Genomic DNA, 20,763 nt, shown 5'->3' with positions numbered 1-20,763 from the left:
GCCTCCCTGAGCCTGTTTCCTCCGCTGCTAAATGGATACAGGTTTGGTGTCAGGTGTAGGAGGCCCCCGACAAATAGTGCTTTGCTAATAGAAAAACCCATGTGAGCACCCACTGTCGATATATATTGCCTATTGTGACTTTTATTGTGCTTATTCCTGTTAACACTATTGAAAATGCACATTCTTGGGGATAGAGAGGATGGATCTGAGATTGATGAGAAAAGGCTCCGTGCGTTTCTGACTACATTGGAAAGGCTTGTCCCACCTGGTCCGGCATTAACCTTGATAGCCTTGATGGGGATCCACGTGTGGCCCAACTGGGACCCCCCCGCGGGTGACTCGGGCCCTCATCTCCCCGCAGAAAGGCGGCGCGCTGAAGAAGGGTGCCATCGCCAGGACGCTGCAGGCCGTGAAGATGGTGCTGTCCTACCAGCCCGAGGAGCTCGAGTGGGACTCCCCGCACCGCACCAACCAGCAGCAATGCTACTGCTACTGCGGCGGGCCGGGAGAGTAAGCCCGCGGGGCGGGGCGGGGCCTTCCCTGGGGCGTGGTCTTTCCCCGGGGGCGTGGTCTTCCCGGTGGGCGGGGCTCCAGGGAGGCTGGGGCACGGCTGGCTCGGGTAGCCGGACCCCCCAGAGAGGAGCGCGCAGCCTCCCACAGGCTCGCGAGAGCCTGGAGAGCCGGAGGCTAGCACTAGGGAGACGGGGGGGGGGGGGGGGGGAGACGGGGGGGGGGACGACGCTGGGGGTGGAGGTTTTCTTGGGGCTCCATGGAAAAGAAGGAAGTGTCGAACAGTGGTTAATAGCCTGGTCCCGAGTGTCCACATTCTCCCAGCCCCTTACAGCTATGCAGTCCCTGAGCTCCGTTCTCATGGTAGCTGTCCCATGGCTTGGGGGTTGTGAGTAGAGCGTGATTTAGATCATTCACGTAAAGGCTCACAGGGTGCCTGGCACTTGGTAAGCAGTTAATAAATGTGAGCTCTTACTGTTGGTGCATGGACGTTTGGATAAACCTTCCCATCATCAGAAGCAGTGAAACAGGTTGCTGGTGAGAGATGAAGATCCTTTTCCCTGGAGGTGTGTGAGCAGGGATTGGGCATGTTTGAGGATGCTTTGGAGGGTGTTCTCACCCTGACTATAGAACAGGCGCCTTTGATTCTTCCTTGTGGCCTGGGCCTGCATGTAGCCATGGGCGATTGAGCTGGCTCCCTTGGGCTGACTGCACCAACCTTGCGGGAGGAACCACAGAAGTGAGAGATGGAACCTCTGCTTGCAGGGAACAGCTCACAGGGCGCCCTGAAGTCCTGAGTCTCAGCCCCCAATTCTGCTGACAAGCCCTGGGGGTCTGAAGGCCGTGCTTACAACCTAGCTGGGTGATTTGGGCAAATCACCTGAAGTGCTTCATCTCTCAAGTGAGATTAATAACCTTGGCCGCATCACCTTCTGTGGGTATTGTGAGGCCTTTGGGATAACAGGTGGAGACATAGAGACCTTTGCAGCACCGAGGCTGTGGTTCTCAGTGCTTACCAGGCAGAGTTGCTCAGGTGATCGTCAAATATGCATCTCCCAGGGGCTGCCCCAAAACTGAGTAGACCTGGAACAGGTCCAGGAGTCTTCTGCATTTTAACCTAGACTCCAGGTGATTCTGATGCAGGTGGTCCGTGGACCACACCTGTCAAGGTGTGAACTGAGCATTGTTAATTAAGAAAATACCTTTTTTGGTTTTCATTCTTATTATTCAGTGGGTTGTAACAGGATGGATACAGCCTCAGGTGAGAGGCTAACAAGAGCCTTTATTTTCCCATGAAACGGCCTGGGCAAACCTTTCCCCATCAGTGTTTGGGAAGCAGTGTGTGGGGCACAGACCCGAGATGGGGGCTCCAGTGTGTAACAAAGAGCATGGGCTCTGAAGTCAGCGAGGCTAGGATCTGAGTCACTCTCCACCCCTTGCCTCCTGAGTGACCTGGAACAAGCTATCTGTAAAATGGGAACAGAGGCCCGTGTTTGACCAGTTGGTGAAAGCAAATGATACCGTGTTATGTCCTGCTGCTCGGGCCTCCCTGGCACAGCCCAGGGCTCGGTAACTGTGAGTTCTCTTCCCTTTCCCCCGCTGGAGGGCAAGTTTGTGTTGGGGAAGGTTGCTGAGGCCGATTCCTGGCTGGGAGTGCGGGCCTGGCTGACCCTGGCTCCTCTGGCTCTCCAGGTGGTACCTACGGATGCTGCAGTGTTACCGCTGCAGACAGTGGTTCCACGAGGCCTGCACCCAGTGTCTCAATGAGCCCATGATGTTCGGTGACCGGTAGGTGCTTGTCTGGTCCGACTCGGCCTCGGGGTTGTGGCGGGGGACGGGGGCAGAAGCTGCAGCAACTCCTTCAGATTGCCTGCCAGACCCCAGACCCCTGGGCTCCGGGACAGCATAGCCTCCTGTCTACGGAGGCTGCTCAGGGTTGGGAGGTCTTCCCAGTAGAGGGACTGGCTGAACCACATTCCCAGTCTCCACTGACTTGCGGGGGACCTTAGACAAAGCCCTGCCTTCCCCAAGCCCCAGTCTCTTGAAGGGTCTGGGGAGCGGGAGGGACACAGGCCTGCCCCACCCCTGCCCAGGATTGTTGGAGGAGCCACAGGGGGGATGGATGACTTGATCTGGCCTCTAACAAGGGGGCTAAGCTAGTGGCAGGCGTGTGTGCCAAACCAGATAGTGTGTGTGTCTTGGTTGGTGTCTCATGTGGCTTGTGATTGAAGTAGGTGCACGTGCATGCGCGCGTGTGTGTGTCTGTCTCTGTCTCTCTCTCAGGCAGAGGGGAAGAGGGGGCCCCTGCAGTCCAGCCTTATTCAGCTCCCTCTGAGCTCAGCCACAGTCCAGGGCAATGCTGTTTGGGGCAGGGGTTGAGGTAGAGGTTGGAAGGGATGGGGGAACAGTTCTTGGTCCCTGTTCTGTCCCATCTTTGTCCCCTCCTCGGAGGGAATGAGGACAGTGCTGACCATGGACAGCAGGTGGGGGGCGAGGGTGCGGGGCGAGGGTGGGATGGCAGAGCCCCTCCTACCACTGGGCCCTTTTTCTCCCCCCACAGGTTCTACCTGTTCTTCTGCTCCGTGTGCAACCAGGGCCCAGAGTACATCGAGAGGCTGCCCCTGCGATGGTGAGAGGGTGGGGCTTGGCCCAGGCCCCCTCCTGGCCCCTCTCCGCTTCTCCCCTCCCGTGTCCCTCCAGGAGCAATTCTGCCTCCAGCCCTCAAGCCCCAGCCTTGCCCCTGCCCTTCAGCCTGGATCCAGGGCGCTGCACCCCTGGCTGCCCAGGCTGCCGCCTCACCCCGGCCCCCTCTCCGTGCACCCTTGCCCAGGGTCGATGTGGTTCACCTGGCCCTCTACAACCTGGGCGTGCAGAGCAAGAAGAAGTACTTTGACTTTGAGGAGATTCTGGCCTTCGTTAACCATCACTGGGAGCTCCTGCAGCTTGGCAAGGTGTGCGAGGCCGTGGGACGCGGGGATGGCGAGAGTCCTTGCCACGGTGGGGTGCCCTGAGTCCAGAGGGGTGAAGGCTGTGCCCGGGCTCACACAGCGCAGAACTAGGATCTGGGTCTCTGAGCACAGCTGTTCAGGAACGCTGCCTGTCTGTGAGGGCTGCTGAGTGGGGACCAAGATCCAGTCTCTGAACTGCTGTATCCCTGAGTCCAGGCTTCTAAGCCTGGGCCCTGCAAGGGGCTTCCTGACCCAGGCCTTGGTAGTAGGTGGCTTAGGGCCTCCCCGACTCAGCTGTAGTGGGGGTCAAATCTGGCTGGAGAAGGTCTCTCTGCAGTGACCCACTCCAAATTACCTGGCTAGGATGGAAAGTGAAGTGGGCCTGCCCCCTGCTGGCCATACTCTGAATAGCAGAGTATTCAGAGTATCCTCTGAGTACTCTGAATTCAGGAGTATTCACCAGGGGTCCTGGGAGCTGGGAGTCACTAAGTAAAGTAACAGACCAGAGACTTCCAGGATTTCAGAGGTGGAGGGCTACTCGCTGGTGACCACACAGCTTTGGAGCTGAGCCAGGGCCTCCCCAACCACTTACAGGGCTGTACCACCTTCCGTGACACCCTCAGACCCTCTCCACCACATCCAGAGTGAGGTATCTTCTCCACTGACTGCCCCAAATCCTTTCGTGAAACAGGGATTTTTTTTTTTAAGTAATCTTTATTCTTGGCAGAAGTTTTTCTTGTAATAACATCTTCATTTACAGTGTTTGATAATTTATAAATGACATACATATTATTAATGTCAAGCCCTAAAAGATAGGTAGAGCTGATATTTTTTAACAAGTTTTTTTCCTGATTTATATATAAAAAAATCCTACATGTTCCTGGTAGAAAATTTTCAAAGTACCAAAAAGTATAAGAACCTACACTTAAAACCATCCATATGCCTGCATCACACCACTCAGAGACATCTACTACTAAGGCACACATATTTTTCTTTTTACATGAGATTATACAGTATTTGCAATTTTTTATTGAAGTAGAGTTGATTTAAAATGTATTAGTTTCAGGTATACACAGCAAAGTGACTCAGTTATAATTTATGTATATGTTTCCAGATTATTTGCCATTTTAGGTTGTTACAAGGTATTGAATATAGTTCCCTGTGCTGTACAGTAAATCCTTGTTGCTTATCTGTTTTATATATAGTAATATGTATGTTAATCCAATACCCCTAATTTATCCCTCCCTCCCCCATCCTTTTCCTCTTTGTTAACCGTAAGTTTGCATGCATGCATGCATGCTAAGTCGAGCAATTGTGTCTGACTCTTTGCAACTTTATGCACTGTAGCCCTCCAGGCTCCTCTGTCCATGGGATTCTCCAGGCAAGGGTACTGGAGAGGGCTGCCATGACCTCCTGCAGGGGGTCTTCCCAACCCAGGGATTGAACTCGTATGTCTCCTGCGTTGGCAGGAGGTTTCTTTACCACTAGTGCCACCTGGGAAGCCCAACCATAAGTTTGTGGGAATGTAAATTGGTGCGGCCACTATGAAAAACAGTATGGAAGTTCCTTTAAAAACTAAAAATAGAGCTGCCATGTGATCCAGCAATCCTACTCCTGGGCATATATTCAGAAAAGATGAAAACTTTTAAGTTTAAAAGATACCTGTACCCCAGTGGTCATAGCACTATTTACAATGGCCAAGACACAGAAACAACCCAAGTGCCCACCAGTGGATGATTGGTGGAAGAAGATGTGTAAATATAAAAAAGAGTGAAAATATTACCATCTGCAGTGCAACATGAATGGACCTAGATAATATCATACTAAGTGAAGTCAGACAGGCAGAGAAAGACAAATATGTCACTTGTATGTAGAATCTAAAAAACAAAACAAATAGACCTGTATATAAAACAGACTCATGGTATATACAAATTTAAGTCACTTTTTCAGTTTATATCATAAATACTTTTCCATATCATGAAAGTGTTTATCAACATTTTTCATGGCTGCATTGGTTTCCTCCATAGTTTACTTGTTTCCGTCCTGCTGGGCATATAGTTTTTTTTCTCCATTTTCCACATTTGCCCATCATTAAGAAAATGCTGCAGTGAACTTTTTTGTATATAAAACTTTGTGTGTCATGTCTGTACGATAAGATCCATGAAGTACCATTATTGGGTCAAGGGCAGGGACATTTTTAAAGCTCTTGATACATTTACAACAGGAGTTATTCTCATTTACAGATGGGGATGTGAGGTCAGAGAGGTGAAAAGACTTGTCTGAGATCATGGAACAAGTCAGTGGTCCTCACCTGGAGGACTCAGGGCACCCAGGGGTTGAGGGGAAGGAGGGGACAGGGACTGCGGCCTTCTCGGAGGCCGCGTGCCGGGTCTGACTGTCCTGCTCCCCCGTAGCTCACCAGCACCCCTGTGACGGACCGAGGACCGCATCTTCTCAATGCACTCAACAGTTACAAGAGCCGGTGCGTACAGGGAGGGAGGGAGTGCTGGTGTGGGGTTGGGAGGGGGTGGGAACCGATGGGCTGGATTTCCAGTGTTTGAAGTGTCTTCCTGCCTCATTACCTTTTACCAGCTGTGCTCCCATCTGGGTCTCCCTCCGCTTCTCTTTGACCATATCACCCATCCATCAAGATCCAGGGAGCACTCACCTTCTCTGGGATGCCTCCCCTGACCACTCCAGCAGCCTGACCCTTTTTGCTGCTGGGCTTCGCTCCATAGGGGGCTGCCCCCCTGCTCTAGCCATCCGGGGTTCTGGGCCAGGCACTGAGGCCTGGGTGCATCATCTCGGGTGGGCTGCAGCCTCCTAACTGTCCCCAGCCCGTGTCTTCCCGTCTGGAGTGTTGAGTTCTTCTTGGAACACACATGTCTCCGCCACAGGGAGTGCCCAAGCTCCTCAACTCGGCAGTCAAGGCCCCTGTGGTCAGATCCTGCCCACACCTCCCACCACGGACCCTGTGCGTGGTCTCCTCCGAGTGCCGCCCACTCTGAGCCCTCTGCGTCCCTCCCGAGTGCTTTTGCTGACACTCTTCAGTCGGAGGCTCTTCAGTCCCTTTCATTCATTTGCTCCATCAGCAACTGTTTATTGAACTGTGTCAGCCCTGTGTAGGTGCTGAGGCCACAGTGAATCAGACACGGTCCCTGACTTCTGTGAAACCTCCCCCGGCCTCTCTAGAGAGGGTTATCCACTCTGTCTTCCATCTCCTCCTGCTCTGGGGCCCAGACACAGCCCTACGCTTGAGCGCACGGGGCCTCCTGCCGTCTCCGTGGACAGTGTCCTGGGGGCAGGACTGCCGTGAGGCACCTCTGAGGCCCCCAGGCAGCTCAGCCCGGGACGAGCGGGGGAGGGCAGTGCCTGCAGGAGCCCCCGTCTCCCTGGGGAGAGCAGAGAACAGAGGGCTGTGGAATCCTGCGTTTCCACCATAAGGTTCCCCTGGGAGCAGGATGAGGCCGTCCTGTGGGCAGAGGTCTCGGGGGTGGTTGAGGCAGAGGAGTAAGGGGAGAGGAGCGCGATGCACAAGATGGGGAAGGACGGGGAGGAGCCACCTGAGCCCCTGACCCCACGGGCTCTGCGGACTCAGCGTCTCCACGGCCGCTCTGGGTCTGGGAGGGCAGAGAGGGAGGTTTTTAACACTTGGCTCTCCTCCCCAGGAGGATGGACGGACAGGCTCCAGAGCTTTCTCCTCTCCCTGCCCACCCCCAGGTTCCTCTGCGGCAAGGAAATCAAGAAGAAGAAGTGCATCTTCCGCCTGCGCATCCGCGTCCCGCCCAACCCGCCCGGGAAGCTGCTGCCCGACAAGGGCCTGGTGCCCCCCGAGCACAGCGCTGCCTCCGAGCTGCGGAAGAAAGGGAAGAGCAAGCCCGGGTCAGTGCCCGGGACCCCAGGGCAGGGCCGCGGCCCACCTGGGGGTCTCTGCGCCCCGCTCCGGCGCCAGCCCCCTCCGACGGGCTGTGTGGTGACATCCGAGGGAGCGAGGCAGGACTCCAGCCAGTCAGTCCCCGCCGGAGGCGCCCTCGTGGGCCAGGCCCCACTGCCTCCGCCACAGCCCCTCGGTGGCCTTGCTCGGAGGGGAAGCTGGGGCCCAGTCTTGCTGGCTTAGGGCCGAGGCAGCGAGGTGAAGGGCAGTGAGAGTGGGGAAGGGGTCCCTAGGCTCCTGGCTTCTGCCCAGGTGGTGCTAGTGGTAAAGAACCTGCCTACCAACACAGGAGACATAAGAGACGCGGGTTTGATCCCTGGATCGGGAAAGATCCCCTGGAGGAGGGCATGGCAACCCACTCCAGTATTCTTGCCTGGAGAATCCCACGGACAGAGGAGCCTGGTGGGCTACGGTCCGTGAAGTCACAAAGAGTCGGACACGACTGAAGTAACTTAGCAGCAGCAGCACTCCTGGCTGAGCCCAGCCCCCCTTCCTGGGCACTGGCGGGTGGGGGGGGCAGAGCACCCGGATGCCTGGGTGAGGAGAGGTACCACCACACCTGCCTCCACCTCCCACGCCCGAGGCCCCAGAGGACCCCCCCTTCCCCAGGTGTCCCCGGGAAGGACAGCCTGTCCCCGCGCTGTGACCCCACCCCTCCCCGGGGGCCACCCTCCGGGCCTTCGGGCTCTGACTGGGCCACCCTCTCCTTTTTCTGTCTTCACAGTTTGTTGACTCATGAATTCCAGCAGCAGAAAAGGCGAGTTTATAGAAGAAAAAGATCAAAGTTTTTGCTGGAAGATGCGATCCCCAGTGTTAGTTTCTCGTTTTCTCTCTCTCCGCTTTCACACGTAGGGTCCACACCCAATAGGGATTCCTGCACAGAAAACCGTGTCTCCTAGACCCAGGGACTCGCCCACGTCCCTGAGAGGAGAACCGGTTCCTCTGACAGCTGGTTACACAGGTCGGGCTCCTCCTTTGTCTCCCCAAGTTCTCCTGAGAACCCAGAGCGAGGCTGGGCCAGAGCGGGTCATAGCCTTGCCCCTCTGTCCAGGTGGGGAAACTGAGGCCCCGGAGAGCAGTGACTCTGCTGAGGTCACACCCCAGGCAGTGGCAGAGCATGGCCCAGAACCAGGGCTCTGGAGTGCTCTTGCATCCACACCAGAGCCCTCGCTCTGGGCAGTAGTATGAGCAGTGCCTCACTTCTCCCCTGGACCGTTTATAAGGCGCTGTCACAATCCTTGGGCTTCCCTGGTGGCTCAGCTGGTAAAGAATCCGCCTGCAATGCGGGAGACCTGGATTTGATCCCTGGGCTGGGAAGGTCCCCTGGAGAAGGGAAAGGCTACCCACTCCAGTATTCTGGCCTGGAGAACGCCATGGACTGTGTAGTCCGTGGGGTCACAAGAGGCGGACACAACTGGGTGACTTTCACAATCCTCATTCCCTTCTGCCATGCTGACACCTCTGGGAGTCAAGCTCGGAGGGGGTCGTTACCCACCTCTGCAGTGGAGGTAACCGAAGCCCACAGATGGGCCGGTCGGACAGTCAGCTAGAGCCAGAGCCAGGACTAGAACCAGCGTGACCTGCCTCCCTGGGCAGGACTGCAAGAGAGAGGAAGTGACAGGCGTGGCCCTGGGGGCCCCGCGGGGAGAAGGGTGCTGCGGGAAGGGAGGTGCTGCTCTCCGGCTGACCCCCCTGCCTCCTGTGTCCACAGAGTGACTTCACCTCAGCCTGGAGCACCAACCACCACCTGGCCAGCATATTTGACTTCACGCTGGACGAAATCCAGAGTTTAAAAAGGTAACAGGGAGGGACCCGGCAGAGAGGTCTGCTCTGGAGACGGGAACAGAACCAAGCAGGGAGACAGACACTCCCTCTTCCCCTGGCCTTGGAGGATGCGGAAACTCTCCTGGGGTCACCGAGTTAAAGGGTCTGCACTGCAGAAGGCTGCCTGAAGGGTCTTTCTGCATCAGGGCTTTCAGCCTGACACCTCACCCCCCCACCCCCGTAGGCCTGCGGGGCTCCTGGGGATAGCTCCCCGTGCCCAGCCCGCTCTCCCACTGCCCCCTGCTTCACGCCTGGCACCAGACTAGCTGTGGTCACCCCACATTTGCGGTCCTCTGGGGAGCCTCCCTGACCCTCTCCAGGCGCTGGCGGATGCCCCCTCTGCTCCACAGCACCTCGGCCTTGGTGCCCCCACGGCTGGGACCACATCCAGCGGTTTTATCCTCCTGGCTACTGAAGGTCATCTCGGGCTCTCCTGTAGGCACGGAGGAGGGGGCAAGGACTTCGGTCACTCAGGCCTGGGCCCCAGCCCCTACTTGCCAGCTGCCAGCTGTGTGACTTTGGCAAAGTTCTCTAACCTCCCCAAGCCTCCTGCCCTGCCGCTGCTTGGCTGTTGGGAGACTCAGAACCCTGTCAACAAAAGCACTCTGGGCCCGTGAAGGGCCACACGGGTGTCCGGGCCGGCCCTCCTTATCGTCTCTAGCTGTCATAGTGCTGTGTCGCCGACCGGGGCAGGTGGTCAGTGAAGGCCTCTGTGACCTCTGGGGCTTTGAAGGCTTCGTGGGCAGGCAGCGGACGGGGAGGAGGCGCTCCCACCGCTGTGGTGGCCGAAAGGGGCTTGGCCAAGAGGAAGGGTGCTTGGCAGAGGGGCCAGAGATGCCCAGGAAAGTCTTGGGGCGCTGAGGGCTGGCGGAAGGCTCACTCCCTCCTCCCTCTCAGCGCCAGCTCAGGCCAGACCTTCTTCTCGGACGTGGACTCCACCGATGCCGCCAGCACCTCCGGCTCTGCTTCCACCAGCCTCTCCTACGACTCCAGGTTAGCTTGCTGGCGCCGTGGACTCGAGTTCCGTCTCCCCTGCCCCTGGCGCCCCTGCCCCCCAGCTGCGGGGGGCGCCCCTGTGCTCCTAAGTGTCGGGACCTGGCCTTCTGTCCGTGTGGGAGTCGGGGTCCAAGACCCGCCACTTCTCCCACCCTTCACCTGCCGCCACGTGCGTGACACCTCTTGCTGGGCAGTCTCAGATCCGGGTTCTTTCCTTCTCGGGCTCCGGCCGCCGTGTGCCAGGATTTTGTGATGTCTCTGCCTCTGACTAAAAGGTCCCCAGCCTTGGTTCTTGGGCTGTCTGAACCTTGTATCTGTCTGCTGGGGGTCTTTCTTTAAGGGGCGGAGCCTGACAGAGAGGGGAAATGGTTTCCTGCAACGTGTAAGGACTGGGAGAGGGACAGAAGTCCCCAGGAGCCTCGCGAAGGGTACAGCATGCTTCACCACGGCAGGTCGTCAGCAGCAGAGGGCAGGGTGGTGCTGCGAAGCACACGGACCAGCTCTCAACTGCGGCGCCTCTAAGTGTATCTAGGGCACTTGTGGCGCTTGCGAGAGGGGAATTAAAAGCATCACGCCCATCGAAGCACGTCGTCTCCAAACACCTCTAGGTGGTGTTCTCTGCTGAGGCCTCCGTGTCTTCATTTACTTCTGTTTCTTAGGTTCTCACTAGCGCTTTGCATCTCGGTTTCTCAGCATCTGTGAATGTGTACCCCTTTTTCTGTTTCTCTCCCCTCTGCCCTGTGGGCGGGGGGGGGGGCGGTGTGGTGGAGACGCGTTTGTTTCTTGGACTCGGGTGGCGCTGAGCTCCTCAGTATAAAGAGCGAGGCTCTGGAGATGGACGCAGCTAGCCTTGGGTCCCGGCTCTGCCACTCCCAGCTGGCACTTCCCCCCTCTGGGGTCTCCTCAGGGCTGCCGTGAGGACTCAGTGAGCCAACTGGGGCCTGGGGCCTGGTGCGGCAGAGCTCAGGGACGGGGACTGCTGGGGATCATTCCATCTCATTCCCATCCTCCCCCCTCGCCCCCTCCCAACGCAGACGGACGGTGGGCAGCCGCAAGAGGAAGCTGGCAGCCAAAGCGTACGTGCCGCTGCGGGCCAAGCGCCGGGCAGCCGAGCCGGGCGGACGCTGCACCTCGGACAGCAGCGCAGAGGGGGCCTCGGGCCCTGAGCGGCCGGACGAGGGTGTCGACAGCCACGCCTTTGAGAGCATCAGTGAAGATGACTCGTCCTTGTCCCACCTCAAGTCGTCCATCACCAACTACTTTGGCGCGGCTGGGCGGTTAGCCTGTGGGGAGAAGTACCAAGTGCTGGCTCGGAGGGTCACGCCAGAGGGCAAGGTTCAGTACCTGGTGGAGTGGGAAGGGACCACCCCTTACTGACCAGCCCCCAGAGGAGGCCCGGAGCCCTGGAAACCAAAGGGGAGGCGGTGGAAGCCACAGGCTCCCCGGCTCTCTCCAGGCTGCAGAAGGGAGGGAAGCAAGACAGAGTCGAGGGCCCGGCCAGAGCCCCACCTGCGCCTGCGCTGCTCCCCGTCTGCTCTGGGCCCCTCAGGCTCACCGCCCCTTCGCCCGTGTCTCTGAGGCCCCGCCGGCTACTTCTGTGTCTCCACGTGCTCCCTCCAGCTGGTCACCTGTCCCTCTGAGTTAGCGTCCCTCCTGGCTCGGCAGCCTGTCCCCGAGGCTGCGTCTTCGTCCCGTGTGTGTTCCCCCTCCCTTCCCCCTTTGGGTGTGCGCATTTACACACCCAGCCCTCCACTGGACGTCCACACCTGACCCATCCCGGGGACCACGCCAGGAGGACAGAAGTCTGAGAAAGATGGGGTGAAGGTGGTAAGAGGCCTTGTGGAGCTTCTTTCTCCCTTGCCCCCTCCTCTTGTCCCTGGGAAGAGGTGGTGAGGGTGGGAGAACGCCTCTGGGAAGCCTGCGGGGCCGAGACCCTGGGACTCTCAGGATCTGAGGAGGAGGAGGAGGCTGGGTCTCTGCCTCAGAAGGCAGAGGGTGCAGGCTGTGGCGTCGGCTTCCGAGACCGCCGTTTTCCCTTTGGGTCACGTTCCCTCTCTGTTGCTGTGGAGCGGGGCCTGGCCTTGCAGACGGGAGGCACGAGGAGGAGAGGTAGCCGTGTCCTGCTTGCTACATCTCGGACTGTCTCCTCTGCCTCCTGCCCCACACAGCCCAAGGGCTCGTGCTTGCGCACACACGCACACACAGGCTTCCATCTGTGTGTGCGCACTCACCTCCAGGCACACACATGGGTCCCAGCCTCCAGGTGTACACACACCACACACACACACAGCCACACATTCCTTTGGGTGCCAGCCTGGCTCCTGCCCTTGGCTTTTCCTGGGCCCTCTTACGGGGGCCACATGCTGCAACGAAATGTGAAAGTCCAGCTCGGGCCGGTGAACCAGCTTGGGCCCGAGAGGGAAGCACAGGGGCCTCACACCTTCCTCCTTTCCCCCTGCCCAGCTCTGAAACTGACAATCACTTTTGGGGGCAGGTTTGGATTTTTTTTTTAAGGGCCTGAGTCATTGTGTCCCCTCGAAAAAGGGAAGCCTTTGTCAGTGGGAGTAGAGTTCTTAGAACCAATGTTAAAACTCAGACCCATCTGGAGGAGATCAAAAGTGGGAGGGGAAGGAGACCCCTCATTTTTGCTGCTTCCGGAGGCATTAGAAACTGACTCACTTGATTGGAAAGAAGTGCCTTGACTGGGGCGAGGGGTGCACCAGATGGGGGCCAGCCTTGCCAACTGCTGCTGCGGCCTCCGGCTTGGCTGGGTCTTGGAGGCTGCCAGCTGCAAGGTGAAGGGGGATGAACAGTGAGGGGGCAGCTGCAGGCCTGGGGCCGGTTTTTCCATTGTTAGGCTGCCCCCCATCTGTGGGCTTTTGGGGTGGGGGGCGCACTGAGAGCGCTCAGATGCCCCTTGCCTCAAACCCCAGCCCCAGCAGTGCCTTTCAGGTGGGCCCTCATCTGCGGCGTGCAGCCCCCCACTGCCTCTGCTTTCCAGCCTGGTCCAGGCAGGGACGGCTGGTTGGGCCCAGTTTGCCCCCGTCTCCGCCCCACCGCTGCTGCCACTCACGCTCCCTAACGGGGCCCAGGTGGAAGGAAAGCTGAGAAGCCAGCCCCCACTCAGCCAGGGTGTGGGACCGAGATCCAGTCCTTGGCTTCCCGCCTGGCCCCAGAGCACAGCAACAGCAACCTCCCAGGTCTGCTCCCAGGCTTCGGAGAAGGCGTGGGACGAACACAACCTGTCAGTGCCCCTGCGCCCCCCCTACTCAAGCTCCAGAGGCTCCGGCCTGGAAGAGGGGGAGGAGGGAGACAGTGTCTTCCCCACTGGGAGGTCAGCGTGAGGCCTGGCAAGGCCATCCTGACTCCACGCCCCAGCGTTTCATTCCTACCTGGCAATAGCTGCATTACTGCCAACTGACCTTATCATAACCCTGTGCACCTTCAAAAAGATTTATGGTTTTGAATTGCTGCTTTTAATAACATTTGTTATATTAAAATTATAATTAATGTGTCTGATTTACAATTTAAAGGCTCCCACTGAAAAACTACCTATCATTGCTCTAGAGAAGTATCAGGAAGGTGACGGGGAATGGTGGGACCCCATCCCCTCTCCCATCACCCTGCCACTCCTGCCGCCAGCCACCATATTCTCTTAGCCGTGTCCTTACCTTTACCACCGGGACGTAGAACCTTTTTTCTGCTCTGAGGACCCTACCCCTGGGGGCAGAAAACATTAGCTGAGAGCCACAGAGATGAAAGCTGGGGCCTGTCAGAACGTGACCCTGTGAGGCCGCTTCGGTACAGGCACTGTAAGACTTCCCTGAGCGCTTGCAGGTGCACGGCTGTAGGAATCTCATGTGTGTTCCCGGCCCCGCCCTGTCAGGCCCCTTTGCTTCAGCCCCCTTTCCAGCCCTCCGCTTCACCTGCCCGGGAGAATCCCTGCTGGTGTTCAGCCCCCTAGATGCTGAGGGAACTACCTCATAAACGTTACAGATTACCACCTTAAATAAACTTCTGCAAGTCAGGGAGAGAGGAAAAAAGAGGGGAAGGGATAGGAAAAAGCTACATGCAGGTGAAGGCCATGGGCCTAACTGAACTCTGTATTTCCAAAGTTAGTGTGGCCCGTTAAACCCCAAGTGTTAATGTCTGACTCTAAAAATTGCTGGCAAATTCTTTACTGTCTGACCTACCAGGGAAGCCCTCATTAACTACAGCTCCCACTTTTTCCTACCACTTCTGCTGCAACCTTGTAACTGCCCTTGGAACAAACCACACTTGAAGCCGGGGCGGGGCGGGGGGATCATTCTCGGAAATCAGTGGAATGGAATGACACGGGGCTGGCTCCGAGCACTCAGAGACTCGGGCTGCGGCCCTGGCCGCAGTGAAGAGCTCTGGAGAGCCCTCTGAGGTCGCTGGTTCTCCCCAGGCTGGAGAGTGCCTGTTTGTGTGTGGTTTAGGGGAGTGTTTACCAACTCACAACACACATCTGTCTCCCTTTAGAATTTCAGAGCAAAAATTAGAATTCTTGCAAATTCCCTAAATCATAACTTACTCTTAAAATACGTCAAACATTCTTCATACTTTTCCTGTTATTACAGAAATCTGAAAAAAAAATTTTGTTTAACAAATAGGATTATTAAACTTAGTAGTATTTACAGAGAACTGCAGTCTCTAGGGAATATTTAAACCCTGGAAAACACCAGAGAACGTTATTGGATAGTATTCAAATAACGTTAACATTCAAATAGCCTAACAAGGTTAAGAGTACAGGTGAGTGTCAGAATTGCCAAATTAAGAATTTATTTTGCTTCCAAAGCTTATTTCTTAGAACACCACTCAAAGGATTCGTATAAAGCATACTACATGTATACATTTATCTTATTTGCAGGAATAACAAGGTTTGCAGCAGACAGGGCTAGACAATCCCAGGCAAAAGTAGATGGAAACCACTTCTCTTCTACACGCTCCTGGTTCTCTTAACCACCAACTCTGTACAAGCAACCATTTCTTGCTCTAGTTATCTGACAGAGATAGGTTCCTTCAAACCAGAAGCACCTTTATGCTTTTAAGCTTCAGTATTCATGGATTTTTTAATACTTCTTTTCATTTCCTCAACTGATTCTCCCAGGGTTCTGGAGTTAAAAACCATGTTTCCTGAGAAGTACTGGGAAGGAATTCTTGGGTGGAAACCCTCATGAAAGTGGAAACCCTCATGTCTAGCCCCAGCTCCCACAGCATCATCTAGGACAGTGCGGTAGAACTGGGCAAACTCCTAAAAATCATTAAGTACCTCTCAATCTGTTCCCTCATCTATAGCATGAAGGTATTACCACTAACCTCCAGATCTGTGGGGAGAAGTAAACCACACAATGTGCCAACTTACCACACTGTTAAGGTGGATGTTTTAGGAATGAACAACTCTTCCTTAGAGATGGCTATAGCAGGTTCTCTGGCCTACAAAGAGAGATATCCAGCCTCTTGAAGAGAGACAGTAACAGCATCAGATTTAGAGTCAGAGACTTGGTTCCAGAGCCTGGTTTTGCCACTTATTTTAAGCGTCTCTGCTCTCCAATCTCAGGTTTCAACTGCAAAATAAGGGTAACCTTGGTTACAAGGATGCATGCTAAGACCTAGGACAGCACCTGCAGAGAGAGCCGGTGTTCTGTCCTGTCTTTCCTGTAGTCAGCTGTGACACTGAGGCCAAGGCAGGCCGCCAAGAAACAGTTTTCAGTGCACACTCAGCACAGAAAAGGAACCAATGACAGTCAGAGACAGGAAAATCTCTGGAATTAATCCCACTTTAAGGAAGTTCAAAGAAAAAATAATTGGATTTTGCTAACCTGGTAAATGAGAAAGTAACTGTGGAAAGTAGAGAAAGCTTTAGTTATTCTAATCCTTGAAACATCAATTTGGGAAATATATGCCAAACCATGTCCAAGAGACCAAGTAGCTCTGAACATGCCTTGCACCCCGAGCAACGCACAGTCTAGAAAAAGGAGACTGACCATGATGCGCAAAGACAACAGGACATCTGGGCAGGGGAGACTCCCTCCAACTGGACACCAGGTCCTGCACAGGAGCAGTCGGGCTCCTCGAGCACTGGTGCAGAGCTCAGGCAGACAGGGTGACGGCCTGGCACACCAGGGCCACCCACATGTCCAAGCAGGAGAGGAGAGAAGGGGTGGCGGTGGACAAGTGAGCTGGGGCAAGGCCCCGAAGGGTCCTGAGAGCAGATCCAGGCTGCCCATGCCGGCCCAGAGTGGGGTCACCCTGTGGCAGAGCCGTGAGGGGGCCTAGGTCAGGCCCTCTTCTCACCCCCTGGGCTCTCCCACCAACCCCACGGAGCAGGGTTAGGAGAGCAGCAGACAGAACGAGCAGCCTTGGCTTTACCCTCTGTAACACAGCTCAGCTCAGCTCAGCTCAGTTCAGTTCAGTCGTGTCCGACTCTTTGTGACCCCATGAATCGCAGCACGCCAGGCCTCCCTGTCCATCACCAACTCCCGGAGTCCACCCAAACCCATGTCCATTGAGTCAGTGAGGCCATCCAACCATCTCATCCTCTGTCGTCCCCTTCTCCTCCCACCCCCAATCCTTCCCAGCATTAGGGTCTTTTCCAATGAGTCAACCCTTCGCATGAGGTGGCCAAAGTATTGGAGTTTCAGCTTCAACATCAGACCTTCCAATGAACACCCAGGACTGATCTCCTTTAGGATGGACTGGCTGGATCTTCTTGCAGTCCAAGGGACTCTCAAGAGTCTTCTCCAACACCACAGTTCAAAAGCATCAATTCTTCGGCGCTCAGCTTTCTTCACCATCCAATTCTCACATCCATACATGACCACTGGAAAAACCATAGCCTTGACTAGACGGACTTTTGTTGGCAAAGTAATTTCTCTGCTTTTAAATATGCTATCTAGGTTGGCCATAACCTTCCTTCCAAGGAGTAAGCGTCTTTTAATTTCATGACTGCAATCACCATCAGCAGTGATTTTGGAGCCCAAGGCAGTTCAATTTCCTTTAGTAATCTATAAAACTGGCTTTATAGATTCCACTGGGTCCTTGCTTGGCCTGACAGGCCCAACATCCTCTTCCAGCCTCAGGGGTCTTGGACCTTACAAAATCTATAAGACTGGCTTAGGCTACTGGTTTTCAAACTTGTAACAGCAAAAACTTAGCTCAATACATAAAATTAATAATAAAAGCACGTTGCACTGGCTAAAGTATGAGGAGCCCTCGGCGTACCTCCTGTGAACCCCTGGGGTTCTGTGGAGCAAGTCTGAAAAACACTGGCCCAGCAGTTCCCTGGGGCTCTTCCCACTTCAGGATGCCCGGTTTCATGCTCACATGCAAAGGTCAGCATGGTGGGCTCAGAACCCACGTATGCTGAGCAAGGTACCACAGCTTTCTGATGTCTTGTCACCTTCGGGCTAGGAAAGAGGCAAGACCAACTCTCAATCCTTGAGGCAGGAGAGACCGGAAGACAGGCTGCTGGAGCTCAGGAGGAATGGACTGAGGCAAGTTCTGGAGGACATGAAAGCTTTACACGAGCAAAACCTACCTGATGTGTAAGCTGGAAGGAGCCACAAAGTCAGAACTTGTTGCAAAAGAAAGTGATACTGGTATTATTGACAGGGCTCCCCAAGAGCCAAAAAATCATGACTGTTTGACTTCTGTTGGTGGAGCACACAAAAATGATAGAAGTGACACGATGTCAGCCTTAGGGTTGGGAGAAGAGGACGACGTGCGCACCGAGTGATACACGAGCAACATCTCAAGAAAACTTAGAGCAGCTACAAGAGGAGCATATTGCTTCCATAAGAAGTCAGATGGAACTCAGAATTAAACACTTGGAATCTGAACTCTCCAAGACGAAAACTTTCCAAGATTCTAAGAAAGCAGAGTTGGAAAAGTATAAGAAACTCTTCTTAGAGGAACTAAAAGTTAGAAAGTCATTGGAAAATAAATTAGATAAGACTAATGAGAGGCTGGCAGAGATAAGCACCAACCTTGAGGTGGAGAAACAGCAGAACAGATCTTTACTCAGTACTCTTAGCAGGAGGCCAGGCCTGGAGCCCTCTTCTGTTGGAAATTTCAATCCTACTTTAGGGTTCAATGCAAATCTTACTTCAAGAGCAAACGTAGGGTTTTCTACCTCAATCCCACGCCCTCCACATAGCAGCATGGAGACTCACTGACCAAGGTGTCCAGCCTCCTCTGCTGGCCTCACTCTGGCCGCTGCTCCCCCCGCAGGCTCTCTGCCCCTCAGCGTGCTGTAGGAGGTGGACAGGAGTATAACTAGAGAACTAGAAGTTGATGCTGAATTTGCATCTAATTCCTTTAGAGTGTCTCCTTGAGGGTCTACAGATGGGTCAAATGTGTATGAGACCTACTTTTGAAAACGTCACAGGAATATGTACAGACTTTGAAGAAAAAAGATATGATTTGAACGATAAATAGTAAACATTTCCCTATGGGACTGTTTACATGACGTTTTCATTGTTTCCCATTAAACATGATGAGAAATTCTTTATTAAAGGAAAATATTTTCATTAAAAAAAAAATCCTTGAGGCTGTGTCTAAGCCCTCCCCTACCCAGTCCTACCTGCACTCATGAAGCCCACTCCCAGGCCAACTCCTCAGGACTCAGGAATAACAAACACCACCTTCATCTAGAGGAAATGACCCTGCTTGTCCCTGACATTCCACCATTAGCGAGTCATCCTTTTGGATGGAGTGCTTCCAGCTCCCCCAGAAGGTGACCTTCACCCCACACACTTCTGGGTGACAGGTCGTCAGGTCATCCCTCATCAGAAGCACTCAGTTTAGGCTCAATGAACACGGATGACCAGCCCCACCCTCACTGTGACCTTGCCACTCAGGGCCACCTTTATGCATGAGGCACTCAGAGATAAGTTCCACCAGGTCCTTGCTTGGCCTCATTGGCCCAGCATTCTCTTCCAGCCTCAGGGGTCTTGGACCTTCACCCTCCACAAGTTACTTAGCTCCTCTGTGCTGAGAAAAGCATGGAGTCCAGAGATGCGAGGAGGCAGCCAGAAGCCGCCCTTCAGCCGGAGGACAGACAACGATGGCGAGAGGCGCCCAGCAGGAGGCACGAAAAGCCCCAGTCACTCCTCCATGCCCTCCTCCAGCCACTTCAGATAGTGCACATCTCCTTGGTCCATGGGAAGACTGAAGAGCTCTGGGATTTCAAAAGGATGCACCAACCTTTGGGAAGAAAGCAGAGTCCCCTGAGTGGCATATAAGCCTATGCCATAAAGCCCAACTGACCAGCCTCACTTGAGGCCCTCCGCAGTCGGCCTGCAGCCCACCTGTCCAGCCCCAGAGCCCACCACTCCTAAGCCTATAACCCACCTGTCACCAAGTATAAATTAGGCCAGATGGCATTAGAATCTCACAGATATGGGTGCAAATTCGAAGTCCGCCACTTACTAGCCATGTAGGCATGGACATATCACTTCATTTCGCTGAAGCCCCCACAAGAGGGGGGTGAAAATAGTACTGCATTGCTGAGGATTAAATCAGCCAAGGTCTTTAAGGCACTTAGCTGCTATACTGACTGGCACTGTATACATTCGGTAAACGTCAGCTGCTGTCTTTATTACTATCCTTCACTCATCACTGTGCCTTCCCCAAACAAGCCCCTTCCCCTGTCCCTCTGTATTCTTTTAACCACCCAGAAAGTCCTCCCTACTCCTGCTGTTAAATCGAAAGCCTCTCTACTCCTCCAGGCTCATCTCAACCAATGACCTTTCCCCAGGGATCTTCCTTGACCACCCAAACCCACAGCAGTCTCTCCCTTCTCCCTGTTTCTCTCACCCAGTCCTGAGCACATGAGCTCTCTTCACTTTACAAACCGAAAAAGCAGAAGACATTGGGCCTCAGTCCCACCTGTCTAGCCGGGGCAACAATCCTCTGCTCTCCTGATTTTAGGCACTGAAAAGTTCTCATAAGATAGGCTGCTTACTAAGTCACAACATGTGCATGCACAGTTGCTTGAACAGTAGGAGCAGGCCACGGTATTTTATCCAGTGCCTGAGAAGAATGAATTTTCCTAATTTCTTTCATGGATACCTAGACCAGTGGTTCTCAAAGTGGAGTCCTCTGACCCCTGGGGAACTTTCAAGCCTCTTTCAGGAGGTCCAAGAGGCCAAAACTATTTTCACAAAAATACTAATTTGTTATTTATCTTTTCACTATGTTGACGTTTGCACTGGTGGTGCAGAAGCAGTGACGGGTAAAACTGGTCACAGCTTAGCGCGCATCAGGACAGCACCACACTGTACTGGCCGTCACTGTGCTCCTCACCACCGCGCACACACGTGCTACTCCTCACCACCGCGCACACACGTGCTACTCCTCACCACCGCGCACACACGTGCTACTCCTCACCACCGCGCACACATGTGCACTGTCTTTTTTCATGCGTTTTTTTTAAGTCAGATTCACCTAAGAACATTTCTGATAATGTGGCAAAAATTACTAGTTTTATTAAAGTTTGACCCTTGAGTATGTCTTTTTAATACTCTG

At 54.6% G+C, this 20,763-nt stretch overlaps 2 protein-coding genes and 1 pseudogene across 7 annotated transcripts in view; 2 read left to right on the top strand and 1 right to left on the bottom strand.

Annotated features, from left to right (window-relative positions):
• The window catches only part of PHF19 (PHD finger protein 19), a 22,511-nt gene extending 8,797 nt beyond the window's left edge, over positions 1-13,714 (top strand). For 2 of the 4 annotated variants that reach the window (XM_081528419.1, XM_081528441.1), the window contains 10 exons: positions 362-510; positions 2,203-2,298; positions 3,071-3,139; positions 3,341-3,461; positions 5,873-5,940; positions 7,179-7,340; positions 8,117-8,204; positions 9,104-9,189; positions 10,114-10,209; positions 11,247-13,714. In XM_081528419.1, the coding sequence (XP_081384545.1) occupies positions 362-510; positions 2,203-2,298; positions 3,071-3,139; positions 3,341-3,461; positions 5,873-5,940; positions 7,179-7,340; positions 8,117-8,204; positions 9,104-9,189; positions 10,114-10,209; positions 11,247-11,589 (1,278 nt within the window). In that variant the 3' untranslated portion in view covers positions 11,590-13,714. Of the gene's footprint in view, positions 1-361; positions 511-2,202; positions 2,299-3,070; positions 3,140-3,340; positions 3,462-5,872; positions 5,941-7,178; positions 7,341-8,116; positions 8,205-9,103; positions 9,190-10,113; positions 10,210-10,552; positions 10,791-11,246 lie in introns of those variants that run through there. The other 2 variants (XM_081528424.1, XM_081528433.1) reach the window with 2 other exon arrangements.
• LOC145516568 (ankyrin repeat domain-containing protein 26-like) lies at positions 12,936-18,661 on the top strand (annotated as a pseudogene). The gene is made up of 4 exons (XR_014061483.1): positions 12,936-13,024; positions 13,214-13,304; positions 17,937-18,415; positions 18,482-18,661. The product of XR_014061483.1 is annotated as an ankyrin repeat domain-containing protein 26-like (transcript).
• Positions 14,999-20,763, bottom strand: part of LOC145520969 (protein CutA homolog) — a 23,220-nt gene continuing 17,455 nt past the window's right edge. For both annotated transcript variants that reach the window (XM_081528535.1, XM_081528542.1), the window contains one exon: positions 14,999-19,440. In XM_081528535.1, coding sequence (XP_081384661.1) covers positions 19,341-19,440 — 100 coding nt within the window. In that variant the 3' untranslated portion in view covers positions 14,999-19,340. The remainder of the gene's footprint in view (positions 19,441-20,763) is intronic.

Source organism: Giraffa tippelskirchi, chromosome 1 (assembly GCF_054371585.1).
Source record: "Giraffa tippelskirchi isolate mGirTip1 chromosome 1, T2T-mGirTip1v1.2.pri, whole genome shotgun sequence".
Taxonomy (NCBI): Eukaryota; Metazoa; Chordata; class Mammalia; order Artiodactyla; family Giraffidae; genus Giraffa; species Giraffa tippelskirchi.
This window is presented reverse-complemented; position numbering and strand designations above follow the sequence as displayed.